Consider the following 19,802-nt stretch of genomic DNA (forward strand, 5'->3'; position numbering starts at 1 on the left):
ATGCTATTTTCTTGCTTTTCCAACATCCAGGATGACAAAAAAGTTGGGAGAAGTTGTCTGTGTTTTGACTCCTGGCACTTCCGTGCAGCTCCTATCCTGGGCCCTCTTGCTGTCTGCAGCACTGCCAACTTCCCTATTGCTTTTTGGGTTGGGAGGAACAAGTCACTCAGGACGGGGAATTCCAAGGAGGCAGGACAAATCAGGCATTGCATCAGTGAGAACCATGATTAATCAGAACAGAGCTGGAAGGGACTTGGAGGTCTTCTAATCCAACCCTGTTCAAGCAGGAGATCCTATACCATTTGCAATAAGTGGCTGTCCAGTCTTTCCTTAAAAACCTCCAGCACCCACAACTTCAGCTTAATTGTCCTGTTAGGAACTTTCTTTTTAGTTTCAGGTTGCTTCTCTCCTTGATGAATTTTCATCCATTGTTTCTTGTCTTGCCTTGTGGTGCTTTAGAAAATGCGTTGACCCCCTCTTCGTGTCAGCCCTTCAAATAATGAAATGCTGCTATCGTGTCCCCCTTATTTTCTCAAGACTGGCCATAACCAATTTCTGCAACCCTTCTTCATATATTTTTGTCTCCTTAATCGTCTTAGTGGCTCTTCTTTGTACTTTTCCCAAAGCCTCAACATCTTTTTTGTAAAGCGGTAACTTAAACTGGATGCAGTATTTCAGGTTTGATCTTTTCTAAGAATTTACTGAGGAAAACCGGTACAAATAGGAAACACTGCAAAACCTATTCAGTTTCCTTTGGTGTAACATGAGCTGAAAGTTAACTGCACATCTGCTGAAGGTCCCTACCCAAAAACCCAACTGCATCTGTTGATATAACTGTTCTGCGAAACTACGGGGCAGTTTGAGAAAAGATTAGCAGATTTCCTTAATGGTAAAGAAGTGGACTCTTTTGAGAATCTGGCCACCTCTCGCAAGCTTTGTATATTTGTACAAATGGTGAGCACAGGAGTATTAGGGATAATATCAGGTGACATGAACACTGCTTGGGGATCGGTTGAAGCAACATAGGAAAGATGCATTAAAATGCTTTGCAGCACCATAAGTTGAACACATTCATCATGTGTTTTGTAACCTGTCAGACCTGACCTCTGGCCTGGCCTTTGTGCTCATCTATCACTGCTATCAAGCCTGCAAGAGAAGGTGGTGATATGCCCCTGCTTTTGATATGCCCCTGCCTCTTCTTATGAAGAGCAAAATGTCCTTTTGCCTTGAGCGTGCAGAAATAACTGCTCAAGGGGACGGTTGGATCAATGATCACACCAGATGCTATCTCCCTTAGCGTTTCAGGGTATTTAATAACTTCAGTGTACTTCATAGATTGAGCCCTAGTAACCCTAAGTGACCCTCCAACAAGCAAAATTTGAACTGAATTGGGGACAGAGGGCATAAAAATAAGATTATTTTTTTAAAAAAAACTGAAATTGTTTATTTTAAACCAACTAAACAATAAGATTCTTCTAATCTAAAATAATTACTAAAGCTACATTTCTGGTCTCATAAAAATGACTAAAAGCCTGTGTTCCTTTCTTATATCTCATTCTTTCCCTAAACATTCGGTATTTTTAGTTCTAGGCACAAGTAAGCATATCTGGAAACCAGTATGTGTACGTGTCATCCCTCCATCTTCTCATTACTGACGTCTAAATGTACAATGTCTGTGGAAGATCCTAACTTTCAATGGGTTTCATATCTTACAAAATCTCAGGACAGCATTGGTGTTTAATGGTATAATGTGTATCAAGGCAGTGAAGCTTTGTCAATAGGAGAAAAACAAGGAAGAAGCCATTCCTACTGCACTACAATTATAATTATATACTAAAATACTATGACAACCAGTGTGATGTAGTGGCTAGGCACCAGGCTAGAAACCAGGAGACCATGGGTTTTAGTCTTGCTGTAGCACAAAGCCAGCTGGGTGAATTTGGGCCAGTCACTCACACTCTGTCCTTGGAAGAGGAAGAAAAGGGCACACAACCCTTGCCAAGAAAACTGCAGGATTAGTCCAGGCAGTTGCCAGGCATTAACTCTGACCAGCAGGCACCAAAAAAAAAAAATCCAATACTACCTAGTTTCTAATTCACATTATCTAACAATATTACACAAAATGAAATGATATAATTAAATGTATATTACATTGTACGTTTTAGTGGTCTGATGAGACTTTCACTTTTTAGAGCAATGTAACAAACCTTCAGGGACACAGTTGATTGTTCCAATCAATACCTGAGGCTGCCTTGATTTAAATCAACCAATTTGCAGGTGAGGGATTAAGTGAAACTACAGAGAGAAACTCCTCAGAAATAGACATTTATCTCCTCATGATATCTAGTGGAACACAAGCTGCTTTGTGTAAATCTAAAATTCCAATTGTGAAATTTTACACAAAATTTTAACTTGTGGAAAGTTAAGGAAGAAAATCATTGTTTTGTGTTAAAGGCATTTGGGTGTGTTTCTGTGTGGGTTGTTAATCCATATAATTGTGATATTGGGATTAAAACTGTTAGTGTTTCATAATAGATTATTAAGATCTTGCTTAAGCTTATCCTGCTCTGTTTTAACATGCTTTTAAAACTAGTCCCAAGTTATTAAAAGCAGGTCTTCAAAACTGATGGATCCATTTAAAAGCTGCAACTGTTTGATTCTGAAGATCCCTCACAATATTGGCTGTAATCAAAATGACTTCATTTATATTTCTTTTTACAGACAGCAAAACATAGCAAGTTATTTTTCAGTTATAAATTATGTCTAATATAAGTATAAATCTTAAAACAAGTAATGAAGAAAATTTACATCAAGTAGACAAAAGTTCATTTATAAAACTGTTAAAATAGTTATAAAACTGCTGATGCTCAAGGTACCTAGCCACTTTTTAAAAATCATTCTGCGGATGGACAGCATATAAACATGAGCATTAAAAACATTCCTCCAACCACCCAGTTACACGTAGGCATTTTTGTCGAAATGCTTTGGGGGGATCTTGGATGTTTTAAAATCTGCTGAGTAGGCCTTGGTTCGAGTAGACATCACAGAAGCTGATTTGTTGTATGCATATACCATCCTGAAACACGAGAAAGTTTAGAGTTCATTTAAATATCAAGAAATATTGAAAGGAAGATGTCATGGAGCTGCTGTGTGCTTTTAAGTTTTACTATAGACAGACATAAGGGAAGGATGAGCACAGCCACTCTCTACAATTCATTTAAAGCAGCAGCATCAATTTCCAGAATCCCACAGCTGCCTTATTTATAGTCCTGGAAGAAGACATTGCTGTTCAGATGAATTGCAGGGGCTGCATGTACTCATACCTTAATTACAACAAAGAATATACCCATCCATTTTGTTCAAGTTGGGTAAAAACTTCTCAGACATTATTGCAGCTCAGGAGGCTACTTTGTGGTCAAGTCTCAATATTCTTTTAAGTGACCGTTTAACAAGAATAATGTTAACACTTTTTCTTTGAAGTGACAAGAATAGTGTTCATATTTTGCTAGTCCTTGGGAAAGGCTTCCTGTAACCAAAAGTACAGGGTGAAATTTTGAACAATTTTAAAAACTTCTCCGCTGTAGGAAAACTTACTAGCAAGGTAGAAGCAGTTTTTCTCAGCCTGAACTAAAGATTTTTTACACAGCAGTCTTGAGCTTTTTAATCAAATACCTAGAAAAATATAGGTGTGTGCTGAAGAATATGCTTGTGTTGAGTATCAGTGGGAAGCTAAAATTGCCTTAATGACCATACCATGCAGGTCAATTGGTCAAAGCCCTACAGGGTCAAATGCCAAGAGCATGAATTAATGGCCAAACCAGGAAAGGCAGCTGCTACCTTATTATTGATGACACAATGAAAGAAGGTCTGTGGAACATTCCCAAATGTCACAGACCTTCCCTAGGCTGATACCTGTAATTGCTTCATACTAAAAACTTGGAAAGGGACCTGTTAGCAATCACACTTCTATACTGCTTCATATTGCTTTACAGCTCTCTAAACAGTTTACAGAGTCAGCGTATTTCCTCTAACAATCTGGGTCCTCATTTTACCAACCTCAGCAGGATGGAAGGCTAAATCAACCTTGAGCAGATCAGAATCAAACTGCTGGCAGCGAGCAGTGAGTTAGCCTGCAATACTGCATTCTAACCACTGTACCACCTGGCTCTTATCTGACCCAAGTACAGAAATCAATGTTTGTTTTTCTCTACGTCATTTATTGTAGCAAGCTGTCCTTAAAACAGCTTCATTTCAGGCATGGAGTTTAAATTTTTGAGATGTACTTGTTTGTCCAAAACAGCGCAACCTGAGCATGCTTATTCAGAAGTCCATTCTATGTGAATCAGACGATCCATTCCCAAATTAAGACTGGGCTACACATAGCTCAGTGCTGGAAAGTGTAGAATCTTTCATGAATTCATACTACAATCCTACTTTAATCGTCAACATTCTCAACACAATCGGTAAAATCACAGCAAATGCATTACTGCACTATACTTCAAGATCCCAATTTTGACTCAACTCTTTCATATTTTGTGTATCGGGAAGCAAAATTAATGTACCACATAATAGATGGATGAAAAGGAAAGAAAGCTTGGAATTATAAGGACTACTAGTGAATACTGCTGTCTCAGTACTATTCAAGATAAAGGGATGTAGTTGGAAGGTGGTTTCACAATTATAAATTATTTCTGTGAAAACGATGCCCAGTAAACTTAAACAGCCCTGAGTCATGAATGATGACATTCATGCATTTTAAAAGCATTAAAATGCAACATGCATTATTTTAAAGAAGCACTAAGGCATCTTATGTGGCATAAATTATCAGTTTGTGCTACATGATTTCTAATCCTATGCTTAAATCTTACTGAGATGAGCAGTGTCTGACAAGTTTTTTCCCCTAGAAACAGGGTTTTTAAATTCCCTGTTTTTCACCTAATCATTCTTGACTATTGACTAGGGTTTGCAGATTGAATTGGTGCTACTGATCTTACAGTTCAGTAATTAGAAATCTGCTAATATTAATTTTAAAAAAGCAGTGGTCTGTACCGTGGAGTTGGTTTATTTTCAGCAATGGAGAAGCAGAATATGCTGCCACCAATTATGCAAAGGGATGCTCCAGCCCAACCAATGAATAAAGCTGCTCCCAGTTCATACCTGCAGATAGGTGATAATTCAGGTTTAATAAATAGTGAAATCCGCAAATCAGATTTATTTATGGGAAGGGGTTTACAAGGCTAAATTAAGGCATTCATTGTATTAACAAAAATTAAATAATTTTTGCTCTTTCCACCGCAATCCTCAGCAACCCCACTCTCCTTAAAAAAGCAGAAAGCTTGGCAAACATTGCTCCTATCTAAAACAAGCCATTTGAAATACGGTTACTCTAATGGGCATTGAAGTTTCATTCCCTCTTCACTTCTCCAATTCTCAAGAGTTGGAGAATTTACAGTCTTGCTCTCCAGTGTATATCTTAAGTATTTACAAGGAAAGAACCCATTAATCACCTGCCATAAAAAAATACGGGTGCTTTGCGGCATATAATTCAGCAATAACGATCAATTATTTGATTAATTATAATAGAATAATCCTTTACTTCTTGCTGGGTCACAAAGACAGCACTTCTACTAAATATATTATGGCCAAGGTGACCTTGTATAGAATTAGGTCATTTGCTGTAAATGTTTCAGTTTTGGTTGACTAAAATAACTAGAAAGATGAAAAAGATCCTAGAATATAGCTAATCAGCTATTTATTGGTTTAATTTTAGAAACAGAGCAAAAGATATTTTATTTTTTTGTTAGTTTCTTTTAGCTATATTGTACTGAAATATAGTTTTCAAAGCTTCTAAGACAGGAGGAATCACCTCAAGGCTGTAGACCTTGTAACCTTCCATTCTAACTTCACTGAAATACTAATGGAGTTCAAAAGACAGCAGTTGTTTTGGTTTATTATAGCGAGTTTAAACTTTATTTTGGGCAGGTTAATTAGCTCTGGTTCCTCTGAACCAGGCAGATAGACCAAAACAGCAAATAAAGCATCTCCTATCTAGTTTTTTCAACTGGACTTACTTTTGTGCAATAAATGTGGGGTCAAAGAACTCAGATGTGATTCGGTGAGCGTAGAGGGAGCAACCAGTCAATGAACTCAGTCCTAAAAAAAATGCATCAAGTGCAGAACAGATTAATATCTGGAAATGCTTCAGTATACATCCACCAAAATCTACAATCGACAGCAATTTTCCCACTTAATTTGATCTGCCTAGAAAAACTCAGCTTTGATCATTTCATATTTACCTGAAAGAATAAAGATCACTCCAGCAAAACAAGCAATTTTAGCTTTAGTTTGGTCTGAGCCTCCAACCTTTGTACATTTCATCCCGATCAGGGCAAATACAGAGCCAAAAAACCCAAGGCAGACAGCAGCAATCATGAGTCCTCTGCACGCTTGTATGTAACCTGAAATGCAAGAAGAAATTGAGTGATAATGCAAGAAGAAATGCAAGAAGAAAATTGAGTGATATCCATGTTCAAAGGGCTTTCAGTGCAGAACAGGTCACCTGTGTAATAAGACACTTTTAAAAATCTCTTCTAATTAGATGAACTCTTATGCAAATCTCCACTCTATCTTCACAGGTTTTTCACATGGCAGTACCTAACGTTGTGGGAAACAACAGAGGGAGTAATGTAAATATGAACATACTGGGTTGTACTAGAAATAAAAATGCGCCCAATTTTATTGGGATAGCTATTGGTTCAGGGATCTTAGCAACATCCAGTGTGTCAGGGATGCCCCAAAGAAGAGGGGTCAACCTATTTTCCAAAGCTCTAGAAGGCCAGACAAAAACAATGGATAGAAACTCATCAAGGAGAGAAGCAATCTAGACTTAAGGAGAAATTGATTGGCTTGCCTTCAGAAGTTGTGGGTGTTGGGGAAGGAGACTGCAAAATCCCCATTCCCTCCCCACTCCACTAACCTGCTTTTCAGCTCTGTTCTCCTGTGCAGGGCAACAAAAGAAGACCCAGCCAATCAGCTGGGACTCGGGAGGCAGAAAATAGATGGGGGCAGGGTCAGTCAGAGGTGGTATTTTCCAGTACTTTGAACTACTCAAAATTTCTGCTACTGGTTCTTCAGAACTGGTCAGAACCTGCTGAATACCACCTCTGAATGGTGTGCTGTATAGGTGCTGAGGGAACAGCTCGGATGTTTGATGCCACGTGGTGCCGTTCACATTTTTTCCCCAGGCTCAGGGGTGCTTGGAATAGGCCTGTCCTCATAACTCTGGTTTCCATTAAGCCTGTCACACACACACACCTTTGCTCTTATCTACTCTCCACTTGACAATTGCTTCCTTCCTTCCCCCCTCCCCTCAACAATTGATGACAGGATGCCAGCAAAGCACAAAGCTGAAGATGGCAGATCTGATGGATTATGAAATGCAGTAGCACATGCCTTCTATATTTTTACCATATTCCGACATGATACAGTATAAAGACTAGTACAGATACTTTGTAAAAGTTACCTGGGTGAACCCAAATATAGGTTACTGTTATGGTGAATAGAGAGATCTCAAAATTATCTTCCAGCTACTATCTTATTTATATTAGATTGTTATAGAAGGAACAAAACTAATTTTTTGAAAAAACTAGGTTTTTTTCCCTTAAGGTGGTGCCATTGTAGAAAAAAAAAAAAACACATTTCAGAACAAATTCCCCATTATTTAAATTTTTATAGGGTTATACAGTATTTTATTAAGGATTGTATACTGAGGCACAGTCTTTTAAATAGGCTTTTAGTTAACTGTAAATGCACATGCCTCATTTCAAGCATTAATGTAGGCCTGGAGCGCATTCTTACTTACGCATTTCTAGATAAGGAATAACACAGGAAATAACATTATACCTGATGGGGCACTGGATATGGCTGTTAAGCTAAATTCTGCAAGAAGTGAAAAGTTACCAACACCTAGTTTTTATTACTCAAAATGGATATTTAGTATAAAATTTCTCCTTAGACCCAGTTTCCTTGGGGGGTCTTTGTAACTTTTTTTTGCTACTTATATAGATCAAAATTAGCCACGGAAGTCATTATTTTCACATTCAATTTATTGGCATTGTTAGTAGCTAATTAAGACATTAAATGTGCTGGAGCATGAAGTTATTTACCCACAGGTGCTTTCAAGGTTATTTATAGCTATATCTCCTGGGAAAAATGGTAAAGATTTACCCCAACCACAACAAAATGGCTGCCATCCATCATTTACACGCTAGCATGTGATTTTTCCACAAAAAACAGAATAAGGAGTAAAGAAGGAAGGACATAATTAGTTCTCACAAGCAAAACATACCAGGTTCACATGGCCAGTTCAAAAAGAATGTGTAGAATGGTCATCTAATCCAACTCATAGGGCACACTGAACCATTTACCAACGATATAGACTGGATTCACATAACATTAAACTGAAATGTGATTTGCGTATTTTGTGGTTCATTGTGGTTCAGTATACAATAAATGCAGCCTCTATGTCAAGGCAGGATTGATCCAAAACCAGTTCGCTTCAAATGGATCAAAAAGACAGGAAAGAAGGATGGATGAACAACATGACAGACATGCCCAACCAATTCAAGATCTGGAACAATCCTTATGCAAATAATGCAAATAGCTGGGTAGAAATGACAGGTTTTTAGCCTTACTGATGATACATACTCCCTACTTGGGATATAACAACCAACCACAGTGCTTCTAATTGCTTTCTCATTGCCAAACCAGCGGAAGAACCAAGTGTGTATCTATGTAGGTTATATGCATTTATATGTATCATGTATGATACATTCAGGCTACCCTATCTGGGCTGCAAATATCTGAACTGCCGAAATCTTCATGTGCTCCCTTCAGGGAGTTACCTGGACTTTTAAAGCACAACTTGTGCAGCCCTTGTGTTTATTGTTTTTTAATTACCTGCAACTCCAACCAGCACTGATAGAGATTTAAGTTAATTAAGATAGAGATTTAAGTTAATTAAGACCTGCCTTTTTATATAATCAATATTAACTAATTAAATATTAATTAATTGTTAATATCAATCATATTAATTAAATCAGTTTGGCAGAGGATTTTACACACATTTTAAAAAGCTACTCTTCTAATGAGGCTAATAGCCAGAATACCATTTATATTCACAACTTAAAAAACAAAGGCACAATGAACACAATTAGAAAGTATCTGTTTAGAGACTTTTCAATTCTACAAAATGATCATTTGAAAAAAACAAAACCCTATTCTACTAATTTACTCTCTATGGTAGCAATAGTTTGTCATATGCCGTGCATCAGCTGATAGCATTGTCAATGCCAAGACCCTAGATGTAGGAGATAATTAGACTGAACCTGAAGGAGGGGTCAAACACATCATAAGTCATGAATCCTTGTAAGCTTGCAAGAGATCGAAGTCAAGCCCATCTTGAATGCCTTTTAATTCCCACTTGTTTCCCTTAACCACTGGTAGCTCAGATTTTGTAGAGAGCTTAAGCTTGCAATAAAATCTTTATATTCATTTGAGCTGCCTGAATTCCCTGATTTCCGGTGCTTGGCACCAGACTTGCTACAGACAAAAAAAGAAAGAAAAGAAATATGGCGATGAGAGAAAGCTTGATTAATATTATATATCTCTATAATAATTTCTCTAAAATAATTTATCAATTGATTGATTGTTTGATTGATTAGTGTGACTAGAGTGTCTAGTGCAAATAATGTGATTACCAATCTGTAATTTAATTGATTAGCAAAATTAATTATTAATATAATTAATTGACCACTGTGATTAGTGATTAGTGTAATTAATTGTTTAGGGTGATTGTTAAATAGTGAAATTACTTGACTAGCATGATTATTGTAATTAATTGATTGGTGCATGCATGAATTCCTCATCCTACTAAGAACAGCCACATTTGATATTATATTTGTCTGTGAGACGCTGAATGCATCTTTTCCAGACTCCATTACCACAGTCAGAGAATATCACGTTTATCGGTCAGATCGCGAAATCCGTAGAGGAGGTGGAGTTGCTATCTTCTATAAAAAATCCCTAAATCTAAGAAAGATTCCAATTACACAGGAGCTTGTTTTTCCAGAGACCATCGTTTGTGAACTTTCCTTAAATACCACTATCCACTTCTTACTATGCTACAGAGCCCCTGATTAGGACGTAGTTCATGCAAACAAACTAACTTCACTGCTGATGTGGGCTGCCTCTTGTCCACACCCTGTTATTTTCCTTGATGACCGCTTATAAACTGGACCTTAAATGAATGTACATCTGAACCCATACATGCAACCCTGTACAATGCTGTTACCACACTGGGACTGGATCAATTAGTAACAAACAACACTAGACTCAACAACTGCCTCGACCTCATCTTCTGCAACAGCTCAAACTCAATTTAAGGCCTACAAATACAAGAACCCTTTTCAAACAGTGACCACAGTATGATTGACTTTTATCTCAATTTACGCCCTCGCAAAGAAGATCATAATGATGGATCTCCAAAATACAATTTCAAAAAAGCCAACTATGATCTCATAGATGCCGATCTATCATCTCTTGATTGGCACTTTCTGTTCTCTAACTGTAATACTACAGAAGACCATTATAATGCATTCTTACTTGAACTTGAAAGAGTTATTAAACTATATGTACCATTAGTAGCCCCTAAAAATAATTACCCATAACAATAAGGAAACTTCAATCAAAAAAATAAATCACTATGGCGTAAAAACAAAACTAGCTACGTAGCAAACTTTAAAAACTGATACAACACTTTATGCCGACAGATAAAGGCAGAATGCACAAATTACCACTGCAAGCAAGAGGAAAACCACCTACGTACAAAATCTACCCACGCCTTCTACAATTTTGTAAATTCCAAACTTAAAGACTCAAGAACCATCCCACCTCTAAAGGGACCAAATGGGAAAGACTGCAGTGATGAAGCCGTTAAGGCCAACCTCTTCAACACATTCTTCAGTTCAGTCTTTGTAAACAGCAATGGCTCATGCCCCACATTTCTTAGTCGTACCACAACTAACTGCAATGATCTACTACATATTGACTTTACAGAAGATAATGTAGAAAAGGCACTACGAAACCTAAAACCAGCCCTATCTATTGGCCCCGATGGAGTATGTGCATACTTCTTAAAAAAGCTCTCCTCTGCCATAGCAGAACCCCTAAGCATTATATATGATATATCATTCAAAACCAGCTCCTTACCGAACCTATGATCCTTAGCTACAGTCATCCCTATCTTCAAAAAAGGTGACCCCAGCCTGGTTGAAAACTACAGATCAATCTCACTGTGTTGTGTCACGTGCAAAGTCATGGAATCAGTCATGAATCAATTCATCACCCTCCACTTAGAGTCAAACAACCTACTCTCCCAAAAACAATTTGGTTTCAGGAAAAAATTGTCCTGCAACCTACAACTCCTACATTGCAAAAACATATGGACTACTCTACTCGACCAAGGTAAAGCAATAGACGCAATTTACATAGACTTCTGCAAAGACTTTGATTCAGTGGTACATGACAAACTACTGTTAAAACTAAACTCTTACGGCATTTCCGGATCCCTTCATAAGTGGATTACTGCATTCCTGTCAAACAGGCAACAAATAGTAAAAATAGGGAGCGCTATATCAAACCCTGCTCCAGTCAACAGTGGTGTCCCCCAAGGCAGCATTTTAGGACCCACATTCTTTATACTCTATATAAATGACCTTTATGATCACCTTATTAACAGCTGCGTCCTCTTCATGGATGATGTAAAACTATTCAACACCACCGACAATGCTACTGTTCTTCAAAGTGACCTTGATTATGTGTCTGAATGGTCAAACATTTGGCAACTCTAAATTTTGACCAGCAAATACTCTGTCCTACACATTGGTAAAAAAAAAATCAGTTCACCAAATACAAGCTAGGCGGATATGACCTCGTTGATGACCCTCACTCTGTCAAGGACCTTGGAGTACTCATATCTAATGATCTAAGCGCTAGAGCTCACTGTAACAGCATCGCCAAAAAGGCATTAAGAGTTGTAAATCTAATCTTACGACGCTTCTCCTCTGGAAATATTGAATTGCTAACTAGGCATTCAAAACCTTTGCTAGACCAATACTTGAATACAGCTCATCTGTTTGGAATCAGCACTGTATATCAGACATTAATACAATTGAGCGAGTCCAGAAGTATTTCATGAGAAGAGTAGTACACTCCTCTGCTTGCAACAGAATACCCTATACCACCAGGCTTGAACTTTTGGGCTTGGACAATCTTGAACTACGCCGCCTAAAGTTGGACTTAAGCGTAGTACACAAAATTATCTGCTACAATGTCCTACCAGTCAATGACTACTTCAGCTTCAACCGCAAGAATACAAGAGCACACAACAGATACCAACTCAATGTTAACCGCTCCAAACTTGATTGCAGAAAGTACAACTTCAGCAACAGAGTGGTCAATGCCTGGAATGCACTACCTGACTCTGTTGTTACATCCTCAAACCCCCACTCCTTTAACTTCAAACTATCCACTATTGACCTCACCCCATTCCTAAGAGGTCTGTAAGGGGCATGCATAAGTGCACCATCGTGCCTCCCGTCCCTGTCCTATTGTCCCCATTTATTTGTACCTATTTCCTGTATTCTTACTCATGTTTATACTTATACCTATTATCTTATAAGCAACTGACAAATAAAATAAAATAATAAAATAAATAAATATTATAAGTCCAGAAGATCACAGATGATATAATAGACAGTTCAACAAAGCATACACATAGATTCTAACTAACTAAACCCAAAAAGGTCAGACAGATCTTGGAAGAAGATGTTACCATTTCATTTTTTACATGAAAGTGAAACAGAATAAAAATATACACAATGAAAATATACAAATAATACCAGATTCATAATGCATCATTTAGAGCAACTGGAAAATTAAATACATGAGAGAATTAAAATGCTTACAAATAAATGGGGTGATACCAATAAAGGAGGCCTTTCAACTCATCATTCGCTTTATCTTGGATTTTTGGGGTACCTAAAGGAAACATGACCTTATACCTGTGGTAGGATTCAATTTTTTTTACTACTGGTTCTGTGGGCATGCCTTGGTGGGCATGGCAGGGGAAGGATACTGTAAAATCTCCAGTCAGAGGTGGTATTTGCTGGTTCTCCGAACTACTCAAAATTTCTGCTACCGGTTCTCCAGAACTGGTCAGAATCTGCTGAATAGCACCTGTGCCTTATACTTATACTTTATTAGATATAAATTGGGACTACATAAAGTTAGAAATGAATTTCATATGCTGGCTCTTACTCCTACAATTTGGGTTGGTTCTTACCTGATATTTAATCAAAACTTAATTAAGTGATGAATGAACTGCACTACACTGTGTTCCATTCATTCACTGGCTCCCAGTGAACATTCTGTTTCTGGACTTCCAGACGGTCCATTTTTCCCCCTCCCAGAGCCTCCATGTGGACCCTGCACTTATCTTCATCAAAAATGGGCCACGTGGAGACTCCTGGGAGAGGTGGGGCAGGAGGGGAGGGGCTAGCTGGTCGGTTGAAATGCTGGTTCGGCGAACCAGCTGTAACTTTAACATCCGGTTCGCCCAAAACAGTCCAAACTGGTAGAATCCCATCCCTGGTTTACAATAGTACCAGTAAAGACAATTGTGGAAATTATAACTATAACTAAGTCATCATGGTGTATACAAAGGGCAGAGATAAGTTGCATCAAGGATACATGCTTTCTAGATTACCACATATTCTAATCTATTGTCTGCTGGTGAGGTAAGGCAAATGTGTAATTGAGTAATTCTGCCTGCCACATTTTAAGAAACATTTAGAAAAAAAGTGAAGAGATGCAAAAGAGGCCAAAGTAAGAACACTCAGGGGGCTACAAATGTAGAACAAGGAAAAAGTATATGTAGCCTTAAAAAAAGACAACTGCAAGAAGTTACAGCATTTTTTAAGGAAATCATACAAAAAAAAGTTAAATCTGTTTCCTGTTTGCCCAGAGACCAGGATCAAAAGCTATATTGTTAAATTATGGGGAGTTCTATTTCTGAGAATTATATTTTTTTCTTAAAAGTGAGGAAAAAATGAACACAATAGTCACTAAACGTGGTAAGCAATTCACCCAAGTTCAAGTTGTGCATTAGCTCAGCTGTGTAAGTAAAAATAAATCCTCTATTTAAAATATTACTAAAAGCAAACATTCCACAAAACAATATTGGTTAATGTTTTATAAATTAATTACAATTTGTCTTATTCTGCTCCTACCTTTGGTGCTATAAATTTGGGACATATTTTGATACAATTTCACAGTATCATGAGAACATCTGTATGCAAAACAATGATTTATATGTCACCCCGGAGACTCAACGATTTAATTAAGAAGGTTCCAGGAAAGACATAAGAGTATCTGAGCTAAATCCTTATTAGCCAATATGAACTAAAGTAAGCAGTGAGTAGAAGTTTGGTGCATTCATTTATTTCCTGATTTCCCATTTACAATTTAATTGTGATTAATTTTGACAGGTCTTTCAAGATATTAATACCATAAGCAGTTGCATCACCTTACAAAATGCTTTATTAAAATTTGGTGCTGACTGTGTTAAAAGGTGATACCAGCATTATTAATATATCAAGAGAAATGTGGCATCTATCTACACATGGTAAGAAACCAAGAGACAGAAACAGCAGTTGAGATTGAAAATCATAATGAAAAATATATTGTTCAGCACATTTCATACTCTTAATTTTTAGCCACAGTAATGAGACCAATCTAACTTTCATTTTATTACAAAAAATCAATAGTAGTTCAGAAGCTTTACTCAGGTGCTTTGTTAAATAGGAATGTCAAGAGTTTATCTGTCCTGTACAATATTATATAACCTAATAAATGAGGATGGTGGCATTGGGATCATTAAAAATATCAGCCTCCAAATTTTTACCTAACAGCTGTCTTTTTATAGCCTGAAGATATTTTCTTGATGGACAATTAAACTGCACAGAAATCTTAAAACAAAAAGCCTCTGCCTTTTATTATTTAGGAATCAAACTTTTGCACTGTTCAGTCAAACTACTCTCACTTAGAGTACATAAAACAAAAATTAAAACATCCATGGACAGATTAAAAAGCAATCACAATAACATGGATGGATAAAGCCATAACACAAGATTATTCAAAGATAACAAGAGATAAAAAAAACAAGCAAGGGAAAAAAGCCCACCAAGAAGACATCAAATATAGACTTAAAGAAAAAAAATTCTCTACAAAAATTCAGTTTTTAACACTTTCCTAAAAGCTGGCAAGGAGGGGACAGCCATTAACAAGAATCAGTTCCAAAGTGCTGCCATATTGCTTCTTGCTTTAATCCCTGAACCTCTCAGAAATGTGGGATCAATTTGTATTTCCCTGGATATTCACATAAAGGTAGTCCTCAACTTATGGCCATAATTGAGCCCCAAATTTCTGTCGCTAAGTGAAACATTTGTTAACTGAATTTTTGCCCCATTTTACAACCTTTCTTGCCGTAGTTGTTAAACAAATCACTGCAGTTGTTAAGTTAGTAACACAGTTGTTAAGTGAATCTGGTTTCCCCATTCACTTTGTTTGTCAGAAAGTTGCTGAAGCTGATCCCATGACCCCAAGGCACTGCAACCGTCATAAAGATGAGTCAGTTGCCAAGCATCTGAATTGTGAACGTATGACCCCGGGGATGCTGCAATGGTCGTAAGTGTGAAAAATGGTCATAAGTCACTTTCTTTTCATTGCCGTTGTAACTTCGCAAAATGAACTGCTGTTAAATTGAGAACTACCTGTGTGTTGGGCTGATGCTGGTTGCAATAGGCAGCCCAGGTGCCAAGCCATAAAAAGACTGTAGAATTGGGGCTTATATATTGCAAATGACAGAAATCAGGAGGCATGTGGACCGCTGCATTCCAGTTCAATTATCATTTCTGAGGTGCCTCTAAAAGCAGCTTTAAGAGAAATATACTGCAATTATCTAACCCAAGTAGTAATGAGGGCATAAATTCTTTAAATCAGGTCCTTTTGCCTTAGATATTACAGTTAGTCCTTGACTTACAACGTTTGTGTAGTGACTGTTTGAAATTACAATGACACTGAAAAAAAGTGACTTATGACCATATTTCACACTTATGACCATTGCAGCATGGTCACGTGATTTACATTCAGATGCTTGGCAACTGACTCATATTTATGATGGTTGCAGTGTCTCGGGATCATGGGATCAACTTTTGTGACTTTCTGACACAAGCAAAGTCAACGGGGAAGCCAGATTCACTTAACACCCGGGTTACTTACTTAACAACTGCCATGATTCACTTAACCAATGTGGCAAACAAAAGTCGTAAAATGGGGCAAAACTCACTTTAAAAAGTTTCTCACTTAGCAACCTAAATTTTGGGCTCAATTGTGGTCGTACGTTGAGGACCACCTGTAGTTGTAATCGGTACACCCTGGAAGCTGGGCATGGGCCCCTCTGGCCATGGCTCTACCTGCTCTTCCAGAAGGGCTCTCAAATGGCAGACCTGGTCCTCCATGGGTAGGGTCTGCTTGTCAAGAGACATCACAGGTTGCAACAGGAGATCCTGAGGTAAAAGCAACAACCCTTAAGCTCAGCTTTTACACTGTTCTCTGCCAGCCTTAAAGCCTCCAGGCCCAAGAAAGGACCCTAACAAAAGAATCTCTCTACAGCTCGGACAGCTCTTGTATCATGGGCATATTGGTGAAACTGTACTTCAAATTGTCAGATGACCCTATCTGGTAGGTTTACATAGATGTTGAACAGGGGACAGAAGATTGATCTGTGCAACTTCCCACATATCAGGCTGGTTCTCCTCCAGCATTATTACTCCACGTTGAAACTGCCCACCTAGGAAGGAATAGAATCTTTGCAAAATAATGCTTCACCTATCCAAGTCCTGCAGGTGAACCATGGTTGATAATATCAAAGATGGCCGAGAGGTTGAAGAGGGGCACATTCTCCTAGTACAGATGTTGGCAAACCAAGAATGCTATCACATTCACATGTAGAGTCCAAATAATCCTCTTTTTCTAGGGTGCTATGAAGCTAGTCTGCTAGTAGTAAAAGAAGAGAGGCCGGAAACAGGATGAAAGCTGTCCAAAACCACTGGATTCAGAGAAGGCATCTCTATAAGGAGCCTCACTTTCCTGTGTTAAAGAGTACTGGCAATCTTCTAACTCTCCTATGTTCAAACAATCCACTGGTTCCTAATTGACTGGTTTTATTGTTATTATACAAAAGCACAAGATACCAACCCGGGCCTGTTTTCACATGGTTCATGTCAAAATGATGAGAGGAGAAAACAGAAATAGTAGCTCCTTCCATATGCCACAAGATTTCTAATCTCCTGGAAAATATAGCCAATTAACTCATCAAGGTAATGGTTTGATCCATATCTAAGAATTCTTCAGCTCTGGGAACCGCACATCTTAGAATTTCTGGAGTTGAGAAACACTACTAGTCTAATGGGCACTAACTTATAAGCTGTCCTTCACAGACTGCAGCCCCCAGCTTATCTCATATTAAAAGTACGAAGCCACAAGAATATAACTTCAAATGTTACATGATGGCAAGCTGTATATTTTGGGCAACCAGGATCATTCTTGAAATGATGGATCCCCTGGTATTATGCGGTGAAGAGAACAGATGAGTGACCTTTTCCAGTCTATTTCCTGTATTCCTCTCACAAAAAGAGATTGCAAAAGGGATCTGAACATATCTATAATCTCTGGATGAAATGATCAATGAGGAGCTCTACATGAGTAATTCATTTTTGACAAACCGGAGCTTGACAGATTCACGGGACAGCTCTGGTAGCATATACCTAAGAGGAAAAGAGTGATCAAAATATCCCTTGCAAGTTTGAAATGCCGGAAATTATCTTGTCCTTTTGTTCAAGATGCAGACACCTCCAGGAACTTTTAAAATCAATTACAGGTTATTAAGTGAATCATTGCAGTTGATAAGTTAGTAACCTGGTTGTTAAGAGAACCTGGCTTCTGCATTGACTCTGGGACACTGCAACCGTCATAAATAAGAGCCAGTTGCCAAGCACCTGAGTTTTGATTGTGTGTCCATGGGGATGCTTGTAATGATTTGGTGTGAAAAATGATCATATGAAAAAATGGACACATTTTTTCAATGCTGTTGAAACTTGAACGGTCACTAAAAGAACTGTTATAAGTTGAGGACTATCGATATAAGAACTGTAATTCAAAAGACCCACAGTTCAGATATTTGGTTTTGTATTGATTTATCCATGGCATTGAGATAGGAACTTGTGACAGGCAAATTCCTGAGATGCTTTAGTGGGCAAGGGCAGTTTTAGAGCCAAATTCATTAGCAACTCAAGTCCAAAAACGAGGCAAACATAATATTGCAGTTTAGGAAAGAGAATGATCAGGAAATCAGACAATAATTTGAAAAAGAAAGCAACTGTTCTCTTCAAAAAGACTCTTAACTAGAATGAAAAGAAAATCAACCCCACTACAAGTTTGGCATTTCTTTCTGGATTTCACATCTCTAAATAGACAAATGAATTTTATATCCTCAAGCAATTCTTTTACTATCACAACTTCAAACAAAAAAATAAGGAGGCAAAGCAACCATGTAAGAGGGGAGCAAATAATCTTAGATCCATCATTATTCCGGTTATCATCTAAATTAAATTGGATTTGGAGATCGAGGGGTTGGACCCGATGGCTCAGTGGCTGAATGAATTCCCCCCACCTCACCCCAATCGCTCCTTCTAGGAGAGCAGCTCCCAGGAGAGGGAACCCCGCCGGGCTCCCCTTCCATTAGGGATACCGAGCAGGGCGGACCCCCCCCCGCTAGCTTAACCGAGGGGAAGGGAAGGGAAGGGGGAAAAGGAGAGCCTTGCAGACCGTCAAGCGCCAGCATGGAGGGGAAGTCCTTGCAGTTGGACACCCCGGTGGAGTCGGTCACGCAGGTCTTCCAAAGGTTGGACCAGAAAGTAGCCGTGGTGATGACGGTGCCGTCGATGGACGACACCTTCCAGTAGTCGGTGGGCAGCGTGGAGGAGACCAGCACCCAGCCCGAGACGACTAGCAGGAAAGCCAGGATTTCGACCGACGCGCTTGCCATGGTCGACGGGACGGGACGGGACGGAGCGGGGCGGCGAGGGCGCGCGAGCCTCCTCCTCCTCCTGCCTGCCTGCGCCTCCGCTTGGCGGCCGACTGAACACAGCCGCCTGCCGCGTCCCCGGGGAGGTCCCACCCGCGCGGCATCCTCCGGGCCCCGAGAGGGCGGGGGGGAAGGCACGCCTCTCGCCTAAGCCGGGCCCGTGAGGGGGCGCTGCCCTCGGCTTCGACGGCTTGGAAAGAGGAACCGCGCCTTCAGATGGGGCTGCCAGCCCGCGGCGCTCACGGCCTGCCCGTGCGCCCGTCCGCGCCCAGCGGTGGCCCTCTGGCGCCTCGGAGCAGAGGGCGGGCCCGCCTTGGCAACACAAGCGAGGAGAAACCGGCGGCGGCGGCGGCGGCCTCCTCTTTCTCAATCGCACCCTAACGGGAAAAGGGACGGGGTCACGCCTGATTCATTCCAAATATTGGCAGGATGTTGGGGTGAAATTCCCACAGGGCAACATTCAATCGTGGGCGTGTTGAGACACTGTGTCTAAATATAGAAAACAGGCGTGTCTGGGACCTAATTTGAGGCATTTCCC

General features: G+C 39.2%; 1 protein-coding gene across 1 annotated transcript; it reads right to left on the reverse strand.

Moving 5' to 3' along the window:
- Positions 1–2,708: 2,708 nt before the first annotated feature.
- CLDN10 (claudin 10) lies at positions 2,709–19,553 on the reverse strand. Its single transcript, XM_026668860.2, has 5 exons — positions 19,006–19,553; positions 6,297–6,458; positions 6,072–6,153; positions 5,050–5,157; positions 2,709–3,076 (listed from the first exon to the last, which is right to left on the reverse strand). The coding sequence occupies exons 1-5, from the start codon at positions 19,223–19,225 to the stop codon at positions 2,956–2,958; spliced, it is 693 nt and encodes a 230-aa protein (XP_026524645.1). The 5' UTR covers positions 19,226–19,553; the 3' UTR covers positions 2,709–2,955.
- Positions 19,554–19,802: the final 249 nt, after the last annotated feature.

The sequence above is a fragment of the Notechis scutatus genome, chromosome 5 (assembly GCF_049901735.1).
Source record: "Notechis scutatus isolate UNSWTSFEM ecotype Mainland chromosome 5, rNotScu1.2, whole genome shotgun sequence".
NCBI classification, from domain to species: domain Eukaryota; kingdom Metazoa; phylum Chordata; class Lepidosauria; order Squamata; family Elapidae; genus Notechis; species Notechis scutatus.